This window comes from Rhyacophila brunnea, unplaced genomic scaffold, assembly GCF_057557595.1.
Source record: "Rhyacophila brunnea isolate RB1 unplaced genomic scaffold, BYU_Rbru_1.0 scaffold_2, whole genome shotgun sequence".
NCBI lineage: Eukaryota > Metazoa > Arthropoda > Insecta > Trichoptera > Rhyacophilidae > Rhyacophila > Rhyacophila brunnea.
The window spans coordinates 48,809,399-48,833,573 of record NW_028232859.1 but is presented as its reverse complement, the minus strand read 5'-3'; the positions used below and the strand labels follow the sequence as shown (position 1 = coordinate 48,833,573).

The 24,175-nt window shown below is 32.8% G+C and overlaps 1 protein-coding gene across 1 annotated transcript; it reads left to right on the top strand.

The window, feature by feature from the left end:
- Positions 1-967: 967 nt before the first annotated feature.
- On the top strand, positions 968-17,795 carry LOC147072451 (uncharacterized). Its single transcript, XM_085947169.1, has 8 exons — positions 968-1,307; positions 2,320-2,502; positions 3,685-4,242; positions 4,964-5,088; positions 7,052-7,174; positions 8,274-8,466; positions 13,420-13,569; positions 16,675-17,795. The coding sequence occupies exons 1-8, from the start codon at positions 1,152-1,154 to the stop codon at positions 17,659-17,661; spliced, it is 2,475 nt and encodes an 824-aa protein (XP_085803295.1). The 5' UTR covers positions 968-1,151; the 3' UTR covers positions 17,662-17,795.
- The last annotated feature ends 6,380 nt before the right edge of the window (positions 17,796-24,175 follow it).

Here is a 24,175-nt window from a genome sequence, read left to right as displayed (position 1 = left end):
ATGTGTCCAGAGGGATAAATTACAAGAAATCAGTAACCAGTAAAATGCCACTGATAAGCAAACTCAAATTGTGGACCCTTACTATCTGTAGCCGAAAATGTATCTATTCAGTGCAAATAAAATTTATATTTCTTATGGATTTACGAGTGTTAACACTTGGAATATAAATCAATATGTACTTTACTGCAACTGAAAAGTTATCATACCTACCAACCAACGTTCCCTCTAATTTTTCTATTGTGTGTGCGGATCATCAACGCATCTGAGCAGTGGCGTAACTAGGGTTGGAAGCCATCCATGGACTGAAACCGTATGCGGTTTAGATTCGTGTGCCAACTTATGATTTTTGTTCATGAAAATATATTTTCACTAAATTTGTAAGTGTAAGTGTATGGTATAAACGCATACGATCAGATGCTTATAATATACTTTGTGGAAATATTATTTCCATGACCAGAAAAGATAAGCTTAGTATAGCACACGGTTCGAAACCGCATACGGTTTCAGTCCATGGATGGCCTATTGGTGTCACCTGTCAGTGACAAATTTACACCCTCCCTCCCACAAACACACACATACAATTTGTCATTAAAACTTATATTTTTAAGGTACATGTGTTATGGGTACAGGATACAGATTTGTGCATGTGATGGTTTTGTGCATTCGGGCAAAACTAAAATCTGACGGGAAAATTTTATTTACAATATTTTTGTTTGAGGACTGTGCGGAGGATGAAAACATGTGTGAGGACACTGGCACGTGTGTGGGCGCACACCTTATATTATAAAATAGAATGTATAAAAATTAAAAAAAAACCATTTTTAGATGATAAAGCTGAATACATTTTTTTTAAATCTTTTATTAAGATACAAGACGACAATTCCATAGACTAATAAATACATATGTAAAAAATATTACTGGCAATTCGTAGACTGTCATAAACAACATACTGGCAACATTTAAAAATGACAGATGTCAGACCTACTGCCTGCACAATGCCACAATAATCTATTATTTCATTATCAGTGTTTAAACAAGTTATTGTTTTATAATTGTAGCTGTATTAAAGTTAAATAACGGACTAGTTCAATAAAACCGGCATTTCCCTATTTTTCGAAAATTAAACTGCTAGCTGGATTGTTTTGTTTAAAATGTTCAAATTGCCACGGTTGTCACTTAGCCGCAAGCCTTGTCGACTATGTCTTGATACAAAAATGGAGAAAGTTGATCTATTTGACGATGGCAATTATGATGAATTCTCACGTCTAGAGATCATTATAGCAATTGAAAAGATTTTTTCATTTACGGTATGTAAATTTGGCAGTCAACATATTCAGCTGTACCAATAAACACTGTTTTTAAATCATGTTTTCCAAAAATACTTTTTTGTAACTTTTTTTATTTTTGGACTGACAGTATAGTTATCTAATGCCCCGTTTACATGTGCATCGCGTTCATAACAAAAAAGTACGTGTAAACATGTATTATTGTGCAAATTGGAAGATTGCAGGATGGCATGCATGAATCAAAAAAGTTAAGAAGCTTCACAAAGAGTATCAAACAATGATAACAACGCGTCTTTTTTACTCTTGAAGAATGAGATTGGCGAGACAGTCAGCATCATAACGTATAAACAGTTATTATCGCGATAGTTTAAAATACACATTATTGGTGCAAGTAAATCCATGCACGTGTACAGGCGCTATAACATTTGAATTTGTACATTCATCTTCTTCTTATTGTGCCATCCCCTAGCGGAGGTCGGCCACCATCAAGGCGATCATTCATATTCTCTGTAAATCTAGTTCTGTTCTAATTATTTAACATACATAACTTTGAAAACACTTCTGCGCATCTATTCTATACACAAGACTGCTTTCGGCCGCTATCTAGGGTAGGAAAGTAACGAAATAATAGCACTTATTGTAACAATTACAATAAGATAGTTGTAATTACTACAATAAGTGTTATGTTTTAACAGCACCTCTTGGCTGTGATAAATTTTAGAGTGAGATAGACAATTTTGACAGTTGAGACAGCTAACTTCTTGTGATTGTTACAATAAGTGTTGATATTCCAATACTTTCCTACCTTATTTAGCTGCCGTAAAGGCCGAGAACACGTTATAACCAATAGAAAAAATCTTTTTGAAAAAAGAGAGATGCAGATTCGATTCCTGTATGTTAAAATTATGTATGTTCAATAATTAGAATATTACATTCTTAAAATTATGTGAATTATTCATTGAATAATTTAAGTAATAAATTAAATAATACTTTTTAATTCAAAATCCTATGTAAATCGTCACTTATATTTTAGATCACACCTACAGAGAGGATAAACCTAATATGTGGAAAGTGTTTGCGTTTGGTAAAAGAATTCTCTGAATTTTTCAACTTGGTTGTAAAGACACAAACTTTTCTGTCAAATTTTACAGCTGATTATAAGGAATCGTTCATATACCGACCACCAAATATAAAACACCCAGATAATTTCAAAGAGGTTTGTTCATTCAATGTAATAATATTTATTAAACCACTGAGCTTGACTTCGTTTAGCCACACACAGACGTGTAAAGTTTGTATTTTGTGAACAAGTCCTTCGTCCGCCTTGTCTCAAAGACTACCGTGAACTGCATAGGGTATTTTCTATGGGCACCGCAGAGTATTTGAAAATTTTACTGATTAATGGTTAACAATCGTACATTCATTTCTGTTTTCTCTATGTGATATTTCTAAATCCGTTCTGTAATTCACAGGAAAGCACTTGCATTAAAGTTTATAAGACCTATTACCGATTCTAAATTTGACTGTGTGACTGAAGGTGTAGTGCAAGTGATAAATGTTATGAAAAAAGCAAGCATTAAAGAGCCAAAATTAAAAAAAAACTCATAATTGTGATATCTGATAAAGTTGTTTTCTCTTACCAGGCGTGCACCCAAAAAAGTGTCCCATTTCGAATACTTATCCATGATAATTTATTATTGTGCGGTAACAGAATTGCAATGCATAGCCTCTAGACGCACTATTCCGGGTACATTCATCATACCCAGATACTCCACACTTTGTGTCTTGCTATGAACATCTGCCTTGCAGCTATAACTACGGGTGCTCACCTATGAGTTATTACAAATGGCTATCGAATGCATGCGGTCATAACTATTAGGATCGGTGGTGTCCGTTTTCTCTTTTAGACATGCCGCGTCAAAATATTAAAGCAAGCATTGGATTCCTTAGACGGTTACATCATTTCAAGAGTGACATGGGTCTTCCATAGGTCTTGCGTATTGTAAAATGTCCAGAGGAGAGAGGTCGATTCCTTGAAAAGACTGTTCGACAGCCAAATTATTCAGGTTACGATCCTAAGTCATAAGGTTCTGACAAAGAAGAAGAAGTAATATTCGATTAACCTGAACAATTTATATTCTTTTTACTTCCTGAGTCTGGACCCGAAAACCCCCCGTGTGTGCGCGCCTGTCTCTCACGATATAAAAGGAAATTGTTTTTGAATAGTACCTATCTTGGCAACTAGACTAGCCAAAAGTCCTTTCATAGTGCTAACATGGAGTAGTTCACATGGATTCAAATCCTATCCAGGGCGCGATCTCTAAATGAATACGAAATTGTGTTATTTATTGTTTAATTAATGACTTCTACTATTTTAAATGGTCAATGTGCTTTTCAGCTAATTTCTGTAGATGTTTTGAAACATGAAAACATAGAAGCATTTACAATCCCAATGGAAATAAAAGAAGAATCATTGAGCCATAGTCAGTTGGAAACTGATGTAGATAACTTGGAGGAAGACAATTTAAATTATGCAACTGTTGATGAAAAAATTGAAATAAAGGTGGAATATCCTGAAGAAAACATTGACAGTTTTGTAAAGTCAGATCAATTGAATGTCGAAAGTGTAGATAATCTGATTTTAAAAAAAGATTCTGATGACATAAATAACCATGAATTATTGTCAATAAGTCTGAATACTTCTCTTCCTGGTGAAGATGTCATTAAAATTCAGACGGAAAGTAATCAGCCGGCTGCCGTGAACACTGAATTAGAGGAAAACGAGCGGGTAGATTCTGATAGTCGTGTCATGGAGAGAAATATGGAGCCCGTCAAATTGTTTGAGAACGGAACTCTCATAGTGACAGGAAATAATCTTGAAAATGTTATCAGAAAATTTTATAATCTGCAATGTCAACTTTGTTCTCATAAGCCGAAATTTAAGTATTTATATGACGTAAGTAATCAATATTTAATTAACCTCAAATACTGTTTGGTGCATATTTAAGGCCATGCATTAAGTGCATTTAATTATAGGGATATCAAAAATTAAACAATTTTTCATAGAGTTCCATTAATAATTTTTGTGTGCGAATCGAAAAAGGCAATAAGTCTTAAAACTTGACAAACGATTTGAATATGCCGAATCAACTATATTTTCAGTTGATTCTGTTTAATTGGGACACATTGGGACTAGGAGGCGTATGCATGAAATGTCAAACCCCTAATTAGCCCTTTGATCGCTATAAAATATGTTAACAATGTGACGGCACTGCGTAATTGTAAATAGCTGTCTCCTGTGACAGCCAAGTACACTTGTGTACAGAAAAAATGAGTTCACTAGAAGCATGACTACAAGCGTTTACTGCGAGAATTGAGACCCTCGTTCATATTGGTTTAATTTTTTAGAAAATGAGCCATCTATTTTTGTTATTTTATTAGATAAACCTGTTATAAAACCTCAAAAATTAGAAAGAACAATAAAAAATTGAAAATATACTTAATATGAGGTTCTTTATAATGTAACATTATGGCAATCTGTAAGATAATATATCTAAATATTTCAATTCACTGCACATATGAATTTTTTACAAATACCTACGGATGCATTAATTGCTCTGATTTTTTGCGACCGACGCTCATCAACTTACTTCTCATGTGTTTTTATTTCATCACAGTTGTTTCAACATTATGAAGAGAAGCATGATACCAAAGGCTACATCACATGCTGTAATACTCGCTATCACACACGCACAGGCGTTGTACATCATATGGCGCGTCATATCCAAAGTGATGCTTTCCAGTTAGTACTCTTATATTATTAATATTGGATAACTTTTTCTACATTATGGCATGAAATTTACTTATTTTATATAGGTGAACAATATAGTGATTGACCATTATTCATCTTTAAGTTAATAAAATAAGGTGCCAGTTATATGCTCTACTCAAATTGTAGCTCCGTCGTCCTTTTCTTGGTATGTTGTGTTACGGAGTAAAAGGGAAATGTTAGTGTCTTCAGGGTATTAACTGAAAAATGTGATAAATTTTCCATTATGAAAAGTTGCTTTTTAAATACGGTCAAACTTGGTTATTAACATCACGGAAATAGCGAGATCCGGATGTAATGAGGAAATATTCGTTGACATTTTAGTTTATGATTTTCTCCATACATTTATTCACTTTTATAACGAGCTCCTTCTCAGGTATACCAAGCAAAATTTACCCTAAGCAATAAAATCCGACCAGGCAGTTAACTAGACTGATGCTGGCGTGATCGGATTACGATTATGATGCTAGTTAATTGTCTAAGTACCTAATTGGTGTTTTCGCCGACAACATTGAAAAAGTATCATTGATTAAGTAGCATATGGTTGAAATTGCATGTAAAAAATCCAAGCTTTGTGAAGTCAGTAGGTACCTACCAGCACTTCATTACAATAAACAACTTCTTTTGTAGTTTATGAATGCCATACTTGTATCGGGGATTTTTACAATGGGTTTTAGATTTTTTATGTTCTATGCTTAAATAGAATGTGGCGCAAAAAATGTTATATAACGAGCAAATTTCCAGTCGGTTCCATCTTCCTCGTGATAACCAAGTTCGACTGTATATGACAATTTATATATTTTAAGCTACATTGTATTTTTACAAAATATTCTGATGACTGTATATTATGTACAGTTTTAAAACTATGGATCTAGTTCTATGGATAACATCATATGGGCCTTCACAGAGTGGAGGTTTCTGTATTAACAGATTTTTGTTTTTTTACGAGAAACGGATGTCAGCCACACACTTATACACAAATTGAAAAACAATATGTGTACTTGCCAGACCCAGGATTCGAACCTGAGACCCACGACTTAAGCCGCACGACCATCGTGGGTTTGACATAACAACCAATTATTAACATTACTGTCCGAGAGTTTTAAAGAATAGAAAAAGGAAAATTTGGTCACATAATTTAATAAACCCATATGAAGTTAACTATGCATTTTTTTCATGTAAATATGACTCTGAGGAACAGTTGTTGACTGGTTGGCCAATAGCTAGGTTAGTCATATGAAATTTACTGTGTGCAAGATAAAATCATCTTTTTTTGGAGGTAGACAATTCCTAAAAACAAATTCATATTCAAGAGCAATAAAACAAAGGATATCCTATCAAAAATAATATGATATTCTTAATATTATGTAGCATTTAACTTAATAAAGAAACCAACAGCCAAATCTGCTTACTAATCTATATATTATATAAAAATTAATGTTTGTCTGTCTGTCCCATATGCGTTCCTATACCATTCATCCGATTGCGATGAAACTTTGGTGAGTTGTCGTGCGCACACCCCCGAAGGTTTCTGAATTAGTACAACCATCTTCTTCTTCTTCTTCTATTCTATCTTCTGGAAATCAATGGAAAATCCATGCTTCTCACATGGACAGCTGTATGTGGCCTGCTCACGCGTTGGAATTCGTGTACGCACCAGACAGAAAAACAAAAAATATCAGTCTATCCAAAAGAACGCATGCCGGATATTCGCTAGTACTAAATAAACTAGATCACCCAAAAACTGAAACGAAGAACACAACGACAGTTGAACAATAATGTATCGCTTTCTCTTGCTCGGCGTCCATACAGTGAAATGAAAGTGCAAAAATCGATCAACCTAACACAAATCAATTTTTAAGATGACAAATGTTAATTAACATGAAACTTATCCCTATCAAAAGTTAAAAAAATTGTGATTACAATTTGATTACAGGTGTTATATATGTAAGAAAGATTTATCAACTAAAGCAGGACTGAAAACACATTTACAGACACATTTACGAACACATTTACCGGAATATGGAGGGATTTACAAATGCAATCAGTGCAATAAAAGGTAAATTGTAATTTTTTATTATTCATAATTAATGTGAGTTTATATCACATGACGCTATGTAGTGTAGACTATAATAGCAAGTAGCTAAATAAAGAAACAGACTGTTTACACGTATAAGTGCTGACTGTCTCTCCAATCTCATTCTTCAAGAGTAAGCGAGACACGATGTTGTCATTTTAGTGTACTATTCGACGTCGTAAAAATCGGTTAACCTCAAAATGAATCTCCATGGTATAGTTCATTTTTTGCTGGCAGGTTCGCACTATCATTATACTGCACAGGTGCAGATCGGAAAAACTGTTGCATGAAAATTTAGAAGCTTCCGAACTTTTTTGATTCATGCATGCAATCTTGCAACTGCAGGATAATACATGTTTATACGTACATTTTCTTGTTATGGCAATAATCCGTACTGTCTGCACCATGGCCCCCACATCCTGAAGCGGACCCCCAGGCTAGAATGTTTGGCGGGCCCTGGGCCCCCTTACCTATCGCTAAGGGTAAAGGCAGTGTGACGCGCTGTAGTGGCGTTTTCCAAATGGTGTATGCGGTAAAATTAATGTGTATTTTAAGCGATTTTTTTGTATGTACATCCATTTGAATTATGGAGTTGTCGAGTATCGGTACACAGTTAAAAGTCATATCGTAAAACCAAATATTTAAAATTATTGATATCATTGAAGTAAAATATCGCCGCAGGCAACTTTTTTTACTATTAGAGCAAATTTGTGATCTGTGTTTATCTTAGTTATGTGGTCAACTCGCCACGCCGGGCCCTTCCTGAGCCCGGGCCCCCAGGCTAGAGCCCTGTCAGGGTGAGGGGTGGGGGGCCATGGTCAGCAGTAAATCCATGCACGTGTAAACGAGAAATATCTTCGTAGCAAATATTATTTATTGTGACTACAGTAATCTAATAAATGACTGTATTTTTCAGAGGCGAAGACTCCATACTAGGCGATTATTTAATGCCTACCTTCATAATAATTTGAAAATTGTAGAATTAACAGAAATTTTGTTTCAAAACCATCGTTGATGGAGCTCAACCACGTAACCGCCAGTTCAATTTATATGATAATTATGTTACTTTTTATCTTTATAGTTATACAAAGCAGTCATATTTGACAAAGCATTTAGAACTACACCATCGAAAACGCTTTCGGTGTACTGAGTGCAGTTACGTTACATGCGACGTTCGACTATTAGCAGCGCACACAAAAGAAAGCAACAACGACACCACACCACATGAGTGCAAAGTTTGCAACAAAGAGTTCAAATTGGAGGCGTGCCTAATTGTATGTACTCTTTTATTACATATTTTTTAATATGAGACCATTTTTATTTAAGTGCAATTATGAAAATTACATATGGTTGAAGTAGTTGTGAAATAAATACATGCATAAAAATATATGGGAAATTAGATCAAGTACTTTATGAAAACTGTCGTATTCACTAGCATTCTCTTTTGATAGCCTTATTTGTGAATATCATAATATAATATTGAGCATATATAATTTTGAAAACACTTCCGAGAAAATATATTATAACCAATAGAAAAAATCTTTTTGAAAAAAGTAAGACACCCCACCCCGCAGAAATCGAACCTGCATCTCTCGGGTATCGCGCCCACGCACATAGACCACTATGCTGAATGAGTCATACTTAATTCCGACAAATTTTGGCTAAACTATTGGCTTTTAATACTCATTGAAGCGCTTTCTAAATTGAGCTACCATTGGCGGTCGGCTTTTGATTTTAAATCAAAGTAGGTATTACTTTAATTACTAATCGATGTCACGGACCACTCCAAGATTTTTTGTTGTAACTTACTTGAACTTGCTAATTTTTTTATTCAACGAATAATTCACAAGATTTAAGAATGGAACATTCTAATTATTGAACATACATAATTTTGAAAACACTTATTATAACCAATAGAAAAAATCTTTTTGAAAAAAGTAACACACCCCGCAGGAATCGAACCTGCATCTGTCGGGTATCGCGCCCACTCGTTGAAAAAAAATAGTTAATTAAATAATAGAATGATATGTAATCCATTAAATGTATACGACTAAATATCAATCCAAATAATTTGGCGTACAAAGGATGATACTGCACAGATACTTACATTCCTAAATTAGCTAGTTGGCAGCCATTTTTGATATTTATTGTCTTTATGCTGTTACTTATGCTTATATGTACTTGGGTGCAGTTTTAAACAATTTTATAGGATTTTCAACAAAATAATGCGGAAGTACTGTTTTGATTATCTCCTCATCGTGACAGATGATTGTCTTTTCATATACCCTGGAAATTGGCAAATAAATGTCATGGAAGTTGAAAGCTATCTTCAAATGACAATTGTCATTATCTTAATTTTCTTACTTCTTTTATGATTCCTAATCTAGAACTTGCGATTTAAAGTCAGTCATATAATAAAAATAATCAGTGAGACGTGTGGTGACTTTTTTGACTTATAGATATGCTGTTACTATTTGGTGCTTATTATCTACTGATATTATCTGACTTTTAACTTTTTGTGCTATCTACGTTTGCTATGTTCTAAAAATATTTGCACCAAATAACAATTGTATAGAACCTTTAACACGTTGGACGCTGAAGACGCACCGTGTGCGTAATCGTATACATTGGTAAGGCGCTGATTACGCGACTGGTGCGTCAGACGTTAGTATGGGTTTGTATGGTAAAAAATATTCGTCAGCGTGTTACAAATGAACACATACACATGTAGCATATCATATACGTTCATTCCAATACCTTTCGTCGACGAAATCGGGCGTTTCGCGCGGCTTCATAAAAAATCTAGATAAAGGTACATTCACACTCTCGGTCGTAATATTATTTAGAGCTCTTTTTTATAAACTTATTTACGGTTCGTTACAAACATAAACATTGAGCAGTGAACATAAACAACGTGAACATTTTACATTTTTTTTACTCTTTATCATTTATACATAGTCTGCTACTGTTTTTTTTTATTATCAAAATAGATGGTCCTTCAAATTCTAAAAGAGCAAGGGTTGAAGATGACGATAGTGACGGTGAATCTATTGACATTGGTGATGATAGTGACTTTGAATTTGAGGTACATAGTGAATCGGAAACAGACTCAGGAAGTGATGATGGGGTGATTAGACTGGCACGGTTGCCACCCGATCGCACTTCAACATCGGGACAGGATGATTTTCAGATCAGTGAAACACCTGAATTATTACGACCTCAACTTCTGGATCCACACAATGGTCGAGTACGCGAAAACCCGCTAAAAATATACCATTTTTGGGAATACCGGGTGTAAAAATTGACATCCCAAGCAAGGATCCTGTAGATATTTTCAATGTATTATTCAATAATGACTTTTATAATTTAGTTATAAGTGAGTCAAACGCTTACGCAGTAGAGGTCTTGGCTCAATCGGAAGGAGAAAAAAGCAGAATAACTCATTGGAAAGATATTACTGTGGAAGAATTCCGTGTTTGGCTAGGGCTTTTGTTTCATATGGGCACTATCCGCATAAATAGGATAAATGATTACTGGAAAACAGATGAGCTGTTCAATCTCAAAATGTTTTCGAAGTATATGTCTAGAGATAGGTTTTTATTGATAATGCGTGCATTACATTTCAATAAGAATGTCGAAAATAGTTCTACATTGGATAAAGTAAAGCCGCTGATAGATTTTTTCAACCAACGAATGGACACTATTTATGCACCTCAAAAAAATTTATCTATTGATGAATCTCTCATGCTGTGGAGAGGCAGATTGATTATTCGTCAATACATCAAGGGTAAAAAGGCCAAATACGGGATAAAATTATACATACTGGCGGAATCGAATGGCCTGGCTTTGAAAATGATAGTTTATGGTGGCGCCGCTGACAAGGAGTTGGGTGGCAAAAATCATACAAACAAAGTGGTTTTCAAACTAATGAATGGGAAAACTGGATACGGTCATTCATTGTTCATGGACAATTTTTATAATAGCGTAGAACTAACAGAATCTATGCTAAATGAAGACACGTTTGTAACTGGAACACTGAGAAGCAACAGAAAAGGAAACTCAGTAGATGTTGCAAATAAAAAACTAAAAACGGGAGAATCGATTAGTCAATATACAGAGCACGGAGTCTGTATTACGAAGTGGAAGGATAGAAGAGAAGTTCTATCAATATCTTCAGAATTTGACGGCGAACTTACGGAAACAACAAATCGCTTCGGGAAACGGGTTACAAAACCAAAAATGATAGTGGAGTACAATAAATTTATGGGTGGCATCGACTACCATGATCAAATGATGGCATACTATCCATGTCAACGGAAGACACTTCGGTGGTATAAAAAACTCGGAATACATATTTTTCAATCAATGTTGCTAAATTCTTATTATTTATACCGAGAAACTTGTGATAAAAAGGCTACGTTATATGATTTTAGGCTAGCCATTATCAAAAAATTGTTGCATTCTACCACACCGTTGAGTTCTACTCTACCATGTAAAATACATTTACCCATTTTATTAGAAAAGGGGAATAACGGGGAAAAAAAAAGAAAAAGGTGTAAATATTGTTTGGATACTCTCAATAAACGCTGCGATTCCATGTATTGCTGCCCAGATTGTTCCGGAAATCCCGGATTTTGGCTTGACCCATGTTTTAGGTTGTTCCATAAATATAAGTAGTGTGAATAATAACTTTTATAAAGCTAATTGGATATAAACATGGTGTAATGTTCGAAAACCTATAAAAATTAAAAAAAAAATGTAATAAAATGAGTGAAAACAATGTGAATGTAAACAATGTGAATGCAAGATAAGATTAGCCTACATTGAGACGCCATCACTTCCAGCATAAAGTAAAAAATAATAAAACGTAAGTTATGTGTAATGTGTGAACGCAGCTTTAGTCGTCTTGAAATTACTTGTTTGATCATTGTTTGACGACGTGTTGTGAGTCACGCATCCGGTAGATGCGGCGCGTGTTGTTCGCATTCTTCGAGTCAAATAGTCAACTGACGTTTTCAATTTAACACTTTTGAATATTTCATATTTTTGATAGGGTTTTCGGGTTTTGAAAATTGCCATTTTTTCAGCATCTTATAATGCTCATGATAATGTGTACGCAGTGAATGTGTTAAAAGAAGTATAGTTAAATAAAATTTACAAAGCAATTGTACAATAAATACCAACATATTATATGGCACTTTAAAAATTGTCTAAGGATGCTGCGCATCTATAGCATCCATTGGCGAAGGGTAGAGGTAGGCTGTTAAGAACCGCCATAAATAGTGCACACTATACTTTGTCAGTCATACGTATTTTTTTTTCATTGAAATAAGACTATAATTTACAGATGCTGTTAGTTAGTTTTTTAAATTCAATTAAAGTCTGCGAAAACCAAGCCATAATAGATAATAGTCAAAAAATACTCGTCTATCAATAAAATATCTAAAATTATACAATTAAATCATACATAACTTTGAATAATTTATAGATAGAATAATATTTTTTATCTATTATAGTTTGGTTTAGGCATGGCTTACTGAATTTAAAAAAATGAACCAACAATATTATGTAATATGTATTCTTAATCCTACGAAAACAAATAAGTATGAATGAAAAAGTGTGCACAATTTTGTCATATAGTCCAAAATATACCAAAACTATCATGGTTTGGTTTAGGTAGAAAAACTAACCAATAGCATCTGTAAATAAATAATTGTAGTCTTAGTTCAATAAAAACAAATTCGTATGACTAACAAAGTTTAGTGTGAACTATTTATGTCGAATATCAACAGCCTACCTCCACCCCTCGCCACTGATAGCATCTATGAACCGCACACCACTGGAAAATATATTTATTTATTATGTGCAAGAAGAATTTCACTAATCCGACAATTCAGAGGTGTGTGTTCGTAATCCCATGATGATAGCCACTTGCTCAAATGATTAAAGTCTATACTCTGGGCCCAAACACACATTGAAAAACAACATGTTAATTTGTCAGCACCAGGATTCAATACTAGGATCCACGACATTATAACCCGCTCGGCCATCGTGGGAAAGCCATAAAACTCACCTGATCTTAAATGGAAATACAAATATTCACATGTAATTTTTTATTTTTCAGGTTTTCATTCATTCCAGTAATCTGTCACCGTCTTATTTTATATAGTGTCATATTAGTGTGGTTCTACGGTATTTATTTTTTAATAATCTATTTTATTATTTAGACACATTTGGCTCAGCACACTGGAGAAAAGATTGAAGGAGATTCTGGCACATACCCCCCGAAAATCCCTGTATCGCCAGAAAATCATTCTTCACACCGAGAGAACCCAGAGGTTGATACACGAGATATGAGACACATACAAAAACTCAATGTAAGTATGCATGTATGTATTTTTAAAAAAATACTCGCTTAGTTCTATAATTTGCAGCTTTTTTTCTTTATTGGACTACACTATTATTATTTACTTTAACAATCTTGTACATTATGGTGTAGATTCGATCCCAAGTCTGTAAAAAAACAAGTTATACTTTGAATGCATGTTTGATACCGAATGGACCAAATAGATTGAGTAAACCTTTCATCTAATCTATGTAGTGAAATTAAGAAAATATAGTTGATCAGCCTAATTCTACTCATAATTTTCAGCAAATTAAAAGTATTGTTGCAGTTAGTAGCGGAAATTCAAATCCAGGGCGGCTTCAAAAAAAAAAATCTCGGTTATAAAGTAATATTTGGTACACTTACTTGTTTTATTTATGAAATTTTTTTTAAACGCTTTAAAGCTCAAAAATTTGAAAATATGTATTGAGCAAGCGAATTTTTAGCTGTATGGTACAATCAATGAATTTATAAGAAACTGACTTTTACAGATTCCGAATATTGAACGGAATTCCACCAAGCTACCCATGTTATTGGTGGGAACTTGTATCTTTCGGAATTTTTCAGATTTCTAAACATGTTATCTTTGAAACATGATATTGTGTTGTGACATTTGATAATATTATGTGTCTTTCGGAATACTATAAATATCTGAGGCGTAGAGTTACAAAACCCGCTCTGGGCGATTTTTCAAAAAAAATAGTTATGAATGTACGCAGGAGCTCTTTCGTAAGACCTATCTTCTGTTCTAGGTGAGAGTTTTAAATTCCTCTCTGTTTCTTCAAAAAATCAAAATAAATATCGAGGAGACTGACTAAACCCGCTCTTAAAATAAATTTGTTCTGGTAAAACCCTCTCTGCGTAACCGGCCAATCAGACGCCGCGATTTAAATAATGACTCTTCACGAAACCTTTAATCTCCATACAAACCGTCAAACCGTTTTCTCGTGCGCGTCATAATTTTGCTTCAATTATTTTACTATTTTTTACTTTTAATAATGAATGTTTCAATAGTTAGTGTGACGGAATCTCAACAAGAACAATCAAGGAAGCGTTTGAAAAATTCAGCTGCTTGGAAATGTAGCCTGTTACGCCAAGAAACGTATTTAAAAATTGACTATATTTTGCTGTATTGTCATGAATAACCCAGTGGTGGCTCATATTATTTTCTAGTTTTACGTATATTTTTTGTTGTCATTTATATTTAATATTCTGTGTGATATAATAAAATATCATATGGTTCTTACACGTTTTTATCATTATTTGGTTTGTGTCAAAAATATAATTAAAGGAAAACTATTTTCTGTCGGAGAAATGCTTTTTGTTTGATAATTTGTACTATACAAATGATAGATTTAGTAGGTTATGTTACGTTAGGTTAGTTTTTTCATCTCCCTTGATAAAAAATTACATTTCTTATCATTATCTCCACGGGACAAGTTTTTTTCGTCATAAAATTGTATCATTCGTTAATATGAACGATAATGAATTTTAATTCAAATATGTTTATTAATTTGTAGATTAGCTTAGTTGTAATAACGACACATAGTTAACAATGCTGTGCTATCTTGTAGAAATACCGTTACTTTTATAATACGTTTTTGCAATAAATTTCAGAAATTCCACGTTTACTATTATTTGTATATAAAAAGTAGCAGGAACAACAGAATATAGGTAATAAATATTTATGTGGGAAAATAAGTAAGCTCATACTTCGCGACTTTTGTTTATCGGATTTGGTTTCTGAATTAAATGATATAAAATATCTAATATACCTAAGTAGATTATGAATAATATAGTTTAAAATTATTATCATTTTATTTTTAAATTTAATAAATAGGTTGGTAGTTAATGGTGGGTTTCCCACAGACATGGAATTTTGGGACACAGGTAATACAGGGATTAGCTAGGTAAAGGCCGGTACTTAAGTCCGCTGGGTTTTTTTATTTATGCTATTGATATTATTAAAAATATAGTTATTGTTATTTCAAATTATCTTATAATTACCTTTTAAGTGTTTAAAAATATCTTTCTGATTCAAAATATGGTCATTAATATTAAAATTATTAAGAATTATTAGGGCACTTATATCATGATAAAAGATTAGTAACCTATTAAACAAATAATTTGCATGGTATGTAGGTAATAACTAATTATCTCCAGAAAAAGTAACATTTTTTGATAATGGTTTTTTTGTTTATTATAGAATAAAAGTAAGTACATGACATTAACATATTAAAATTAAAAAGTTTCACAAAGGCAATTTGACATAGTAAAAAGTAGGCAATATTCAACTAAATAACTATTTTTTTAAATCTAAAAAAAATATCTTTAAGAAAAGTAAATACCACTATTTTTAAAAAATATTACATACCAATATAACAGCTAAATATGTAGGTACAATGCGAAAAATATACAGCTACCATTAGGTAAGAATGGCTACAAAATATTTTCTAGAAAAATTAAATTCGAAAATATATTACATAATTAAAATAAATACGGACCGCTACTAAACTATCATCTCCTGTCGACAATGTACCATTGTGCGACAAACTCCGCTCTTTTTAAAAAATTCCGCGTCGAACGCCGCTCTGTCAGGTAGAGACTGACAAAGACCGCTCTTGGGATAATTAAAATGGATTTATTTGAATAAATACAGCTTATACATTGGATTTGACATTTTATTATACTTTTCCGTATGTAACGGAAGAAATATATTATCTAAAATTACACTTAAATCATCATGATATGCCCAAAACAGTTTTTCGTCATTTACTCAAAACTCAAAAAAGTCTCTAGAGCGGGTTTTGTAACTCTACGCCTCATCTATTAACTCAAATAATGGAACGATTCATTGTATATATGTAATTTTTATTATATTATATTATATATATTAATATATGTAATTTTATTTTAAAAAGGGTTCCCATGAACACCAGACTCACCCACACTTTGGGGTCTTGTGCACTTTAGTTCGCCACTAGGTGCAATCTATTTGAAACAATGAACTATCAAAATACCCTTATAAAAATAGTAAACAATCTTTTATTTTACTATTGTCATTGAATCTAATACAAAAACCTTAATCTTTTTGTAGATTTCCACCCAGCAATGTTTAACCGAACATTTTAATAATAATGAGAATCTGCTGGCAGTGTATAATAGTAAGGACACACTTGACAAAGAAGATGCTGCCATCAAACACATAGAACCTGCAACCAAAGATATCCAAGATACGATCATAGAGCATTCAGAGATAACCGTTGACGCAGTAAACATCAAACAAGAATTACAGCCACTATACTTGCCCAAGGTGGTTCGAATTTCACTGAGAAAATTCATACATTTTCCACATAATTTTATTTGTGGTATTTGTTACGCGGTGGTTGGATCCAGAAATGATCTAGAAAATCACAAAATATCAGAATGCATCAAACCACGTAACGTGATTCATGCCGGCGAAAATAAAAATATTTGTGAATCTACCTCATATAAAGACTCACCACCTGATTTACTAAAAATTCATAAAATTAACCATACTAGTAAAAAATTTTATAAATGCAATGTTTGCTTACTTAAATTCACACACCTTGGTATATTCAAAAGGCATAAAACAACACATATTGGTGTAAAATTTAATAAATGCGATATTTGTTCATTTAAATGTACGAATGTTAGTAATTTCAAAAGACATCAAATGAGGCATACTGGTGAAAAACTATATCAATGCGACGTTTGCTCATTTAAATGCCTGAGGCTCGATAATCTCAAAATACATAAAATGTCACATACAGGTATAAAACCATATCAATGCAATGTTTGTTCACACAGATACTCGACACTGAGTGTTCTGAAAAAACATAAAATCATACATACTGGTGAGAAACCATATCAATGTGACATTTGTTCATTTAAATGCACGCAAAGTTCTCATCTCAAAACACATAAAATGACACATACTGGTGAAAAACCATATCAATGCGATGTTTGCTCCTATAAATCATCGCGCATCAGTAATCTAAAAAAACATAAAATAAAACATACCCGACACAAGAAAAACATCAGTTCTTACACAAAAATGTGAAAAATCAAGGTTAGTATTTTTGTCATCCAGAAAATAGACAATGTTTGTATGAGGAAATAAAATAATTGAGTGTAAAAAGATCATTCATTTCTACTAACCCAAATTTTTCGATATCATAAATTAACACAGAAATATTGGACTTATTCTGGGATAGATAATACTGATAAATCATAGATTTCTGAAATTGTAAATGTGCAATAATAAATAAATAATATTAATACATATAACGCTGTTCATATTTTATCATCTTTTTACATTATCAGGCCACCCAAACATTTGTTTAGATTTCCGTGAAAAGGTTCGCTATAGGGTATGTTAAATCTCTTAATTTTTTATTGTTTGCAAAGTCGAGATTATCATCAGCATGATAAATCCATTGGTAGATGAAGGGATCTCCGAGTTGATTCCATTCCTCTTGCTATGCTATGATTCAGTGGTCTCTAGATCTACGTTTTGAAAATATTGGATACTGCTGGACTAACAAGATTTGTCCAGCAATTATCTATTCTTCGAGCTGTCTTCTGCAGTACTGTTGTAACGCATGAAGGTAGTCACCAATACACAGATACAAATGAAAGCAACAGAGTTTATTTAAAAAAAGATATTTTTGGAAGATCAGTCGGGGTCGAATCAGTGTCAGATAAAAGCCTACTCTAACTTCTTCCTATCCTCTCATCCTGGTACTAGCTTTTTACCACCACTTCTGCTCAATTTAATTAATTGTTGATTCACCTATTCTTATGCAACAATGACCATGGGTGGTATGTTTATCTGTGACTTGCTGCGACCTGTCACACTCGCAAGTGGTTATCGTGTGCGTCCCAATTATTTGGACATATCTTTTAGACAAGTCGTATGGTAATATTAAAATAAGAGATTATATTCCTTTCAAAACTATAAAAATACTGATTTTTTCGATTAGGGGATGTTTTTGATGGAACCGAAGAACCTCCACATGTGGCGCGCCTGCTACCTAGATGTTATATGATCCACTAAATTGTTTTATACAACTTATAGTATAAACATACCACATTATCATAAGGTTCGATAGTTTTGGCAGAAACAAGACATCTGGAGAGGCACAGGGAAAGAGAAAGTGATGCAAATTTGGCGATGTAAGTTGTAAGTACAATCGACGATACAGTAACACTTGTCACATGAAGCGTCTAATTACAAAAAGCGACAAGTCCACAATTCAATATTTTCGGGAAACAACGTTTTTATGTTTCAAGCTTCAATTATTTGTTTTAACGTGAGATTATTTTTTCCGTTGTATTATATGTCGAAATTAGAACCAAATGGCAATTTGTTTCAGCCGATAAATTCTTAAATGTAATAAATATAGGCAAAATGAAATTGGACGTAGTGCTATTTGTACCTCACTTTTTAATTTACTCCGCATAAGGCACATATTATTTCCGTGACACTGTCATGAATTTACCAGTGGGTCTATTCTATACTTATCGAACACTAAATTGATAAATAGTATCAAACTTAGGGTAGATTTGTATCAAAATATTAGCATTTATTGTAACAATTACACGAAGCCGGTTTTTATTGTTGCAATAAGTGCGATATTTTAACAGCAGCAAGATAGGTGCTGTTGAAATATAGCACTTATTGCAACAATAAAAACCGGCTTCGTGTAATTGTTACAATAAGTGCTAATATTTTGATACAAACCTACCCTAAGTTTGATAATATTTTTCACTTTATCACTTTAGCGGTCGATAAGCATAGAATAGACCCACTGATGCTTCAATACATATTGTGTAAAATTATTCAAAGAATACGTGCTTATTTTTTTCTCGATTTTGACCAAATGTGGACTTATCGCTTTTTGGAATTAGACGCCTCACATTAACCCTGCCTATTTCCAGGCCACAAAAAGAAGTCATATGTTGAAGGTTAAATTATTATTCTACCATATTAATTATAAGCGCTTTCATGAGGTGATTCCGGTGCCAAAATAAATATTTTTAGTTTTCTTTAAAAAATTAAATTAGAATCCAATTCAAAAATGTAGGTAAGAGTAAACATTGTTATTTTTCCTGATAAAATGGTATTTATTTAGTTGATTATTATTTTGACAGTTCGCTATCGGCCTCTTCCACAGGACAGGGAAAAGCATGAATAGTAAAAAATATGACGCTATCAATGAGATGGTTTTTAAAAATGGTTGACTTATTATTCAAAGTATCTTTTTGGGTTGAAGCTGTCCCAAAAACGTGACAAATGTACTTTAGTCAAGATCGTAGACTAGGGGTGAGGAACTTGTAGCCTTCTGACAAAGAGAACAAATCCAAAAAGTTGAAATTTTTGAAGAACAGAGTCAGCAATGTGAATTATTAAATGTTTTTTTTATAGGAACGTTGCATTTTTGTGTGATATGTTAAATCAAAACAACTTAAATATTTTCCTTGTAAGTGTATTATATTATGGCAAAAAAATTCAAGCATTTCGAAAAAAGCTATCTTTTCTCAAAAGGAAATTTTGAATGACATTGATGAGCAGGATTAAATGCGAATCATTTGAAAAATACGCAGCTTTTATAGACCAATATAATTATAGAATACAATGAAATGTTTACAAATTTTGAGAATCATGAAATTACACTCAGATTAGCATTTTCATCTTCATCTAGTTGATGCTATCAAGACACATCAGAACTCCAAATGGAATAAATCGAGCTCTCAGTACTTAGATGAAATTTGAAAGTCATTGTTTGATGCTAAGAAAGATCCAATTGAAATATGGAAAAATACCCTAGAATAAGCACGCCTTCGGTAACTTACCAAAAAAATGTATTTTAAGTAGGTACCTATATCGTTACCTTACTATTAAGACCTCGTATCGTCCGTTATGAAAAAGTGAGGTTTGACAAAATTTAAAGAAAAAAACATTTTAAATCATATCAAAACCTAGACTAATATGCTGTCCATCTATCGAAAATTTTTAAAAACTCAGGTCTCGTGGTTTCAACAATGGAATTAAAACGTCGTATTTCACAACCAGTGTTAGCAGATTCATCGATTAGAGAGGTGTTTAAAATATTTTTTTTATTACGTTTTTCCTTCCCCTCAACATTCTTCTCAAACAGACTGATGAGGTTTTAATAGTAAGGTGACGATATGGAATTGAAGTTGCTTGAATGTCAAATTTTGATAACAGATTAATGTGGATATCCAACATGAAAAGGTTCCCCATCACTGTCAGATAGAGGTAGAGTATAGGATTTAGGGTGGCAATGATTTTACATTTATTATTATCTATTTATGTATTTATTACCTACTACATAATATTATATTGCAAGTGAATATCGTCACCGTTTTAGCAAAACCATCTATGTGTCACTTTTATCAAAAATGACTTTTAAATACCAAGTCATTCCTTATTTTTTTCTCTATAGGCCAGTAAAATGATCTATGTGTTGGGTAAACTCGCTCCGAAGTTATTTCAAAAAATAAAAAACAGCTATGTGTAAGGTTCAAAAACCACGGTTCACAAAAACAACTATGTGTATATTATAGTAACATATAGATGGTATTTTGATATCGAGAGTGTAATGTTTTTTTACAGTTTGGCTACACATAGTTTGTTTCTATGTTATATGCTATGCATTATGGTCTTGCACGACGGTTTGAAAGATGCTTCCTCAAAAAGAGAGACAGGAAATATTCAATAATTTCTGGAAGATGCCTACATGGTCAATAGGGTATAGGCGAGAATTAATTTAAAAGTTGGATAAACAACTACAAACGTCTCGATGACAGTGGCCAATTGAAAGCAACAATGACAGGTAATAAGAATCTGACTGAAGATAAATAATTGGTAGTGCAACCAAAAATCAAAACGGAGAGATTTGTGGAAAAATGTTACATTATGGTTGGATTTAATTCCAAAGTTCCCAGCCATTATTGCAGAGAAAATACCTCCAGGGTGTATGTGGAATCGTGTTTCCGATCCAAAATACAAATGCATGATGAATATAAAAAATGGTCTCTGGAAAATGGTCATAAAGCAGCAGAATATACTCCAGCCACCAAAAAATCAGTATCCACCAACCACGTAAAGATTAGTGTGCCATCACTGCCATCTGCTGTAGTTATAAAATGAAGAATGTTTCAGAAATGGAATACAATAGCCACATTATTAAAAAAAAAAAGATGCTAGAAGACCAAAAATGAAATGAAAGAGAGAGTACCAGAACGTGGACGGTTAGTAATCACAATGGATCTCCAAAATGTGCTGCTATGTCCAAAACACGGGCGCAAATGTATTATAAACAAAAGCTGCAACTACACAATTTCACCATATACATTCTTCATAATGTATCTTCTAATGAATTTGTCTCATCTCATCGAAAGCAGGACAATACAATGAAATAATTCTAATATCGGATGGGTGTGGATATCAAAACCGAAATAAATTATTCGCTACTGCTCTAAGTTATATCTTTAGAGAGAAAAAACATCGAGATTCAACAGCTTTTTCTGGACAAAGGCCACACCATGATAGAGGCCGATAGTGCACATGCCACCTAAGAAAAGTATTTTAAGCCTCCAATATATTCACCATCTGGTTATATAGCACGTATGCGGCTAGCAAGACCAACACAACCTTATAAAATTAATGTCATTGATTTTTAATTTTTAAGAATTATGGATAAGATTAAATCTGGATTAAGTTCAATCAGACCAGGAAAACGAATTGGAGATCCTGTTGTATATCGACTGTGGAAAGGCAAAAGGAGTTAATCCACACTAATCACATTTTACAGGAGGCACAAAAAACGTTTTGATAATGATTTTGGGCCAAAGTCTAAATATAAAATAGATACAAACTTGAAGTGCATGATGATTAATAATTTGGTGTTTTTTTTCCCCCAATCTATAATTAAATAACGAAGTTATTGAAGAAAAACTAATAAAAATGAGGGTTAAGTCATTTTACCTGACTAAAAATTAGGTAGGTATTAACATATTTGGAGTTAGACACATACATTTTACATGCGATTTATGTTATTTCTATAATATATGAACATAAAACAGTGCATAATAATGATATTAGTCTATTACAATGATATTAATCGTAAATTAAAGCGAATTGAAAACAATTTCAATTGAGAAGTGTTTTTGACACATGACATAACCTATAAATCGCATGGCGGTGTTTTAAGTGAATTAGCAAATATTGTAATACTTTTCTCAGATATTATGAAATCATCAAATCAATTAATCGATAATCGACAATTAAAACACAATATAAGTCGTAACAGGCCGTTTCATACCGATATAGATAGAATTTACAATGGCTCTTCTCGTGTGTGATATAAAAACTTCTAGATGTAATTTTAAACACTAACAGTACTTGTCGGGATTATTTGTTGCGTCCATATTAACACCACACATTTCAAGAATCATTTTGCTTCGTTCTGTTACCATTTTCACTCAATGCTTTAACTTTAAATGATTTTTTATGAAAAGATTGTCGAAATCCGTGTTAACTGTCAAACGACCGACCGAGAAATGTATGTGGCTTAAGTCTTCCTTCTGGTTCATAACTTACCTGTTCGGCCGGCAGAGTTAAGTAAAACTACCATTTTTTTCATACATTTGCAACGTAAGATGCATAACGCCTTTTTCCTTTCCGTAAAAGATTACTTGAATGACTAATAATGTCATTGATGTGGAATAAATCCTTTTACCTGGACGCAAATTTCAAACGCCCTTCTTTTTTAAAAATTAAAAGCTAAAATTTGATAATAATTTGGCATTTTGCAGCTTACATCCTTTAGACAGAACGTGTATTTAGTTGTGTGCAATGCTATTTTTCAATAAAACCTATTTTGCAAAAAGTGAGGGTTAAATCCTTTTGCCTTTCCACAGTCGATATGATATTAAAATGTTACAGTATCTACCAGATGGAACAATCTTTTACAAACTCAACTTTATCAGTGCAACCGTTTGACTGCCTTTGTAATATTATATAATGAATCATTGCCAATATCGCAGTCGAAATACATACATCTTCAGGAATTAAAAAGTGTAATAGAGAAAGATCACCACTATTTCTACGATAACCTAACATTTAAACCTGCTAATAGAAAGTAAACGAACTTATAAATATAATATCATCTCACTATTGCATTTATAATTAATAAAATGATATTGCAATTTATCACTAACGCACTATGTATATGTCAACTATTATTTATGTAACAGTTTTTCATGAATTTATTATTATTCACATTTTGATGAATAAATTAAACTATGTGTATTTACAAAACGGTCAAAACAACTTATGTGACATCACAAACTGTATTTTTATTATTTTTGTATTAAAAATAAAAGATTTTTGTAAACAAAATAATAATCTTAGACCATTTTCTGATTATAATAAAGCATTCTTCATAATTTTAATGTTTAAATGTAACATTATTTTTTTATTCAGTTTTATCCTTCTCCTGCACAATTTGAGAAAGTGCACATAGATGGTTTTGCTAAAACGGTGA

Coding starts and splice junctions, on each gene's coding strand:
- LOC147072451 (XM_085947169.1), top strand. CDS start 1,152: ATGTTCAAATTGCCACGGTTGTCACTTAGCCGCAAGCCTTGTCGACTA. Junction 5,089..7,051: donor ATCCAAAGTGATGCTTTCCA/GTTAGTACTCTT, acceptor ATTTGATTACAG/GTGTTATATATGTAAGAAAG. Junction 8,467..13,419: donor AATTGGAGGCGTGCCTAATT/GTATGTACTCTT, acceptor TTTATTATTTAG/ACACATTTGGCTCAGCACAC.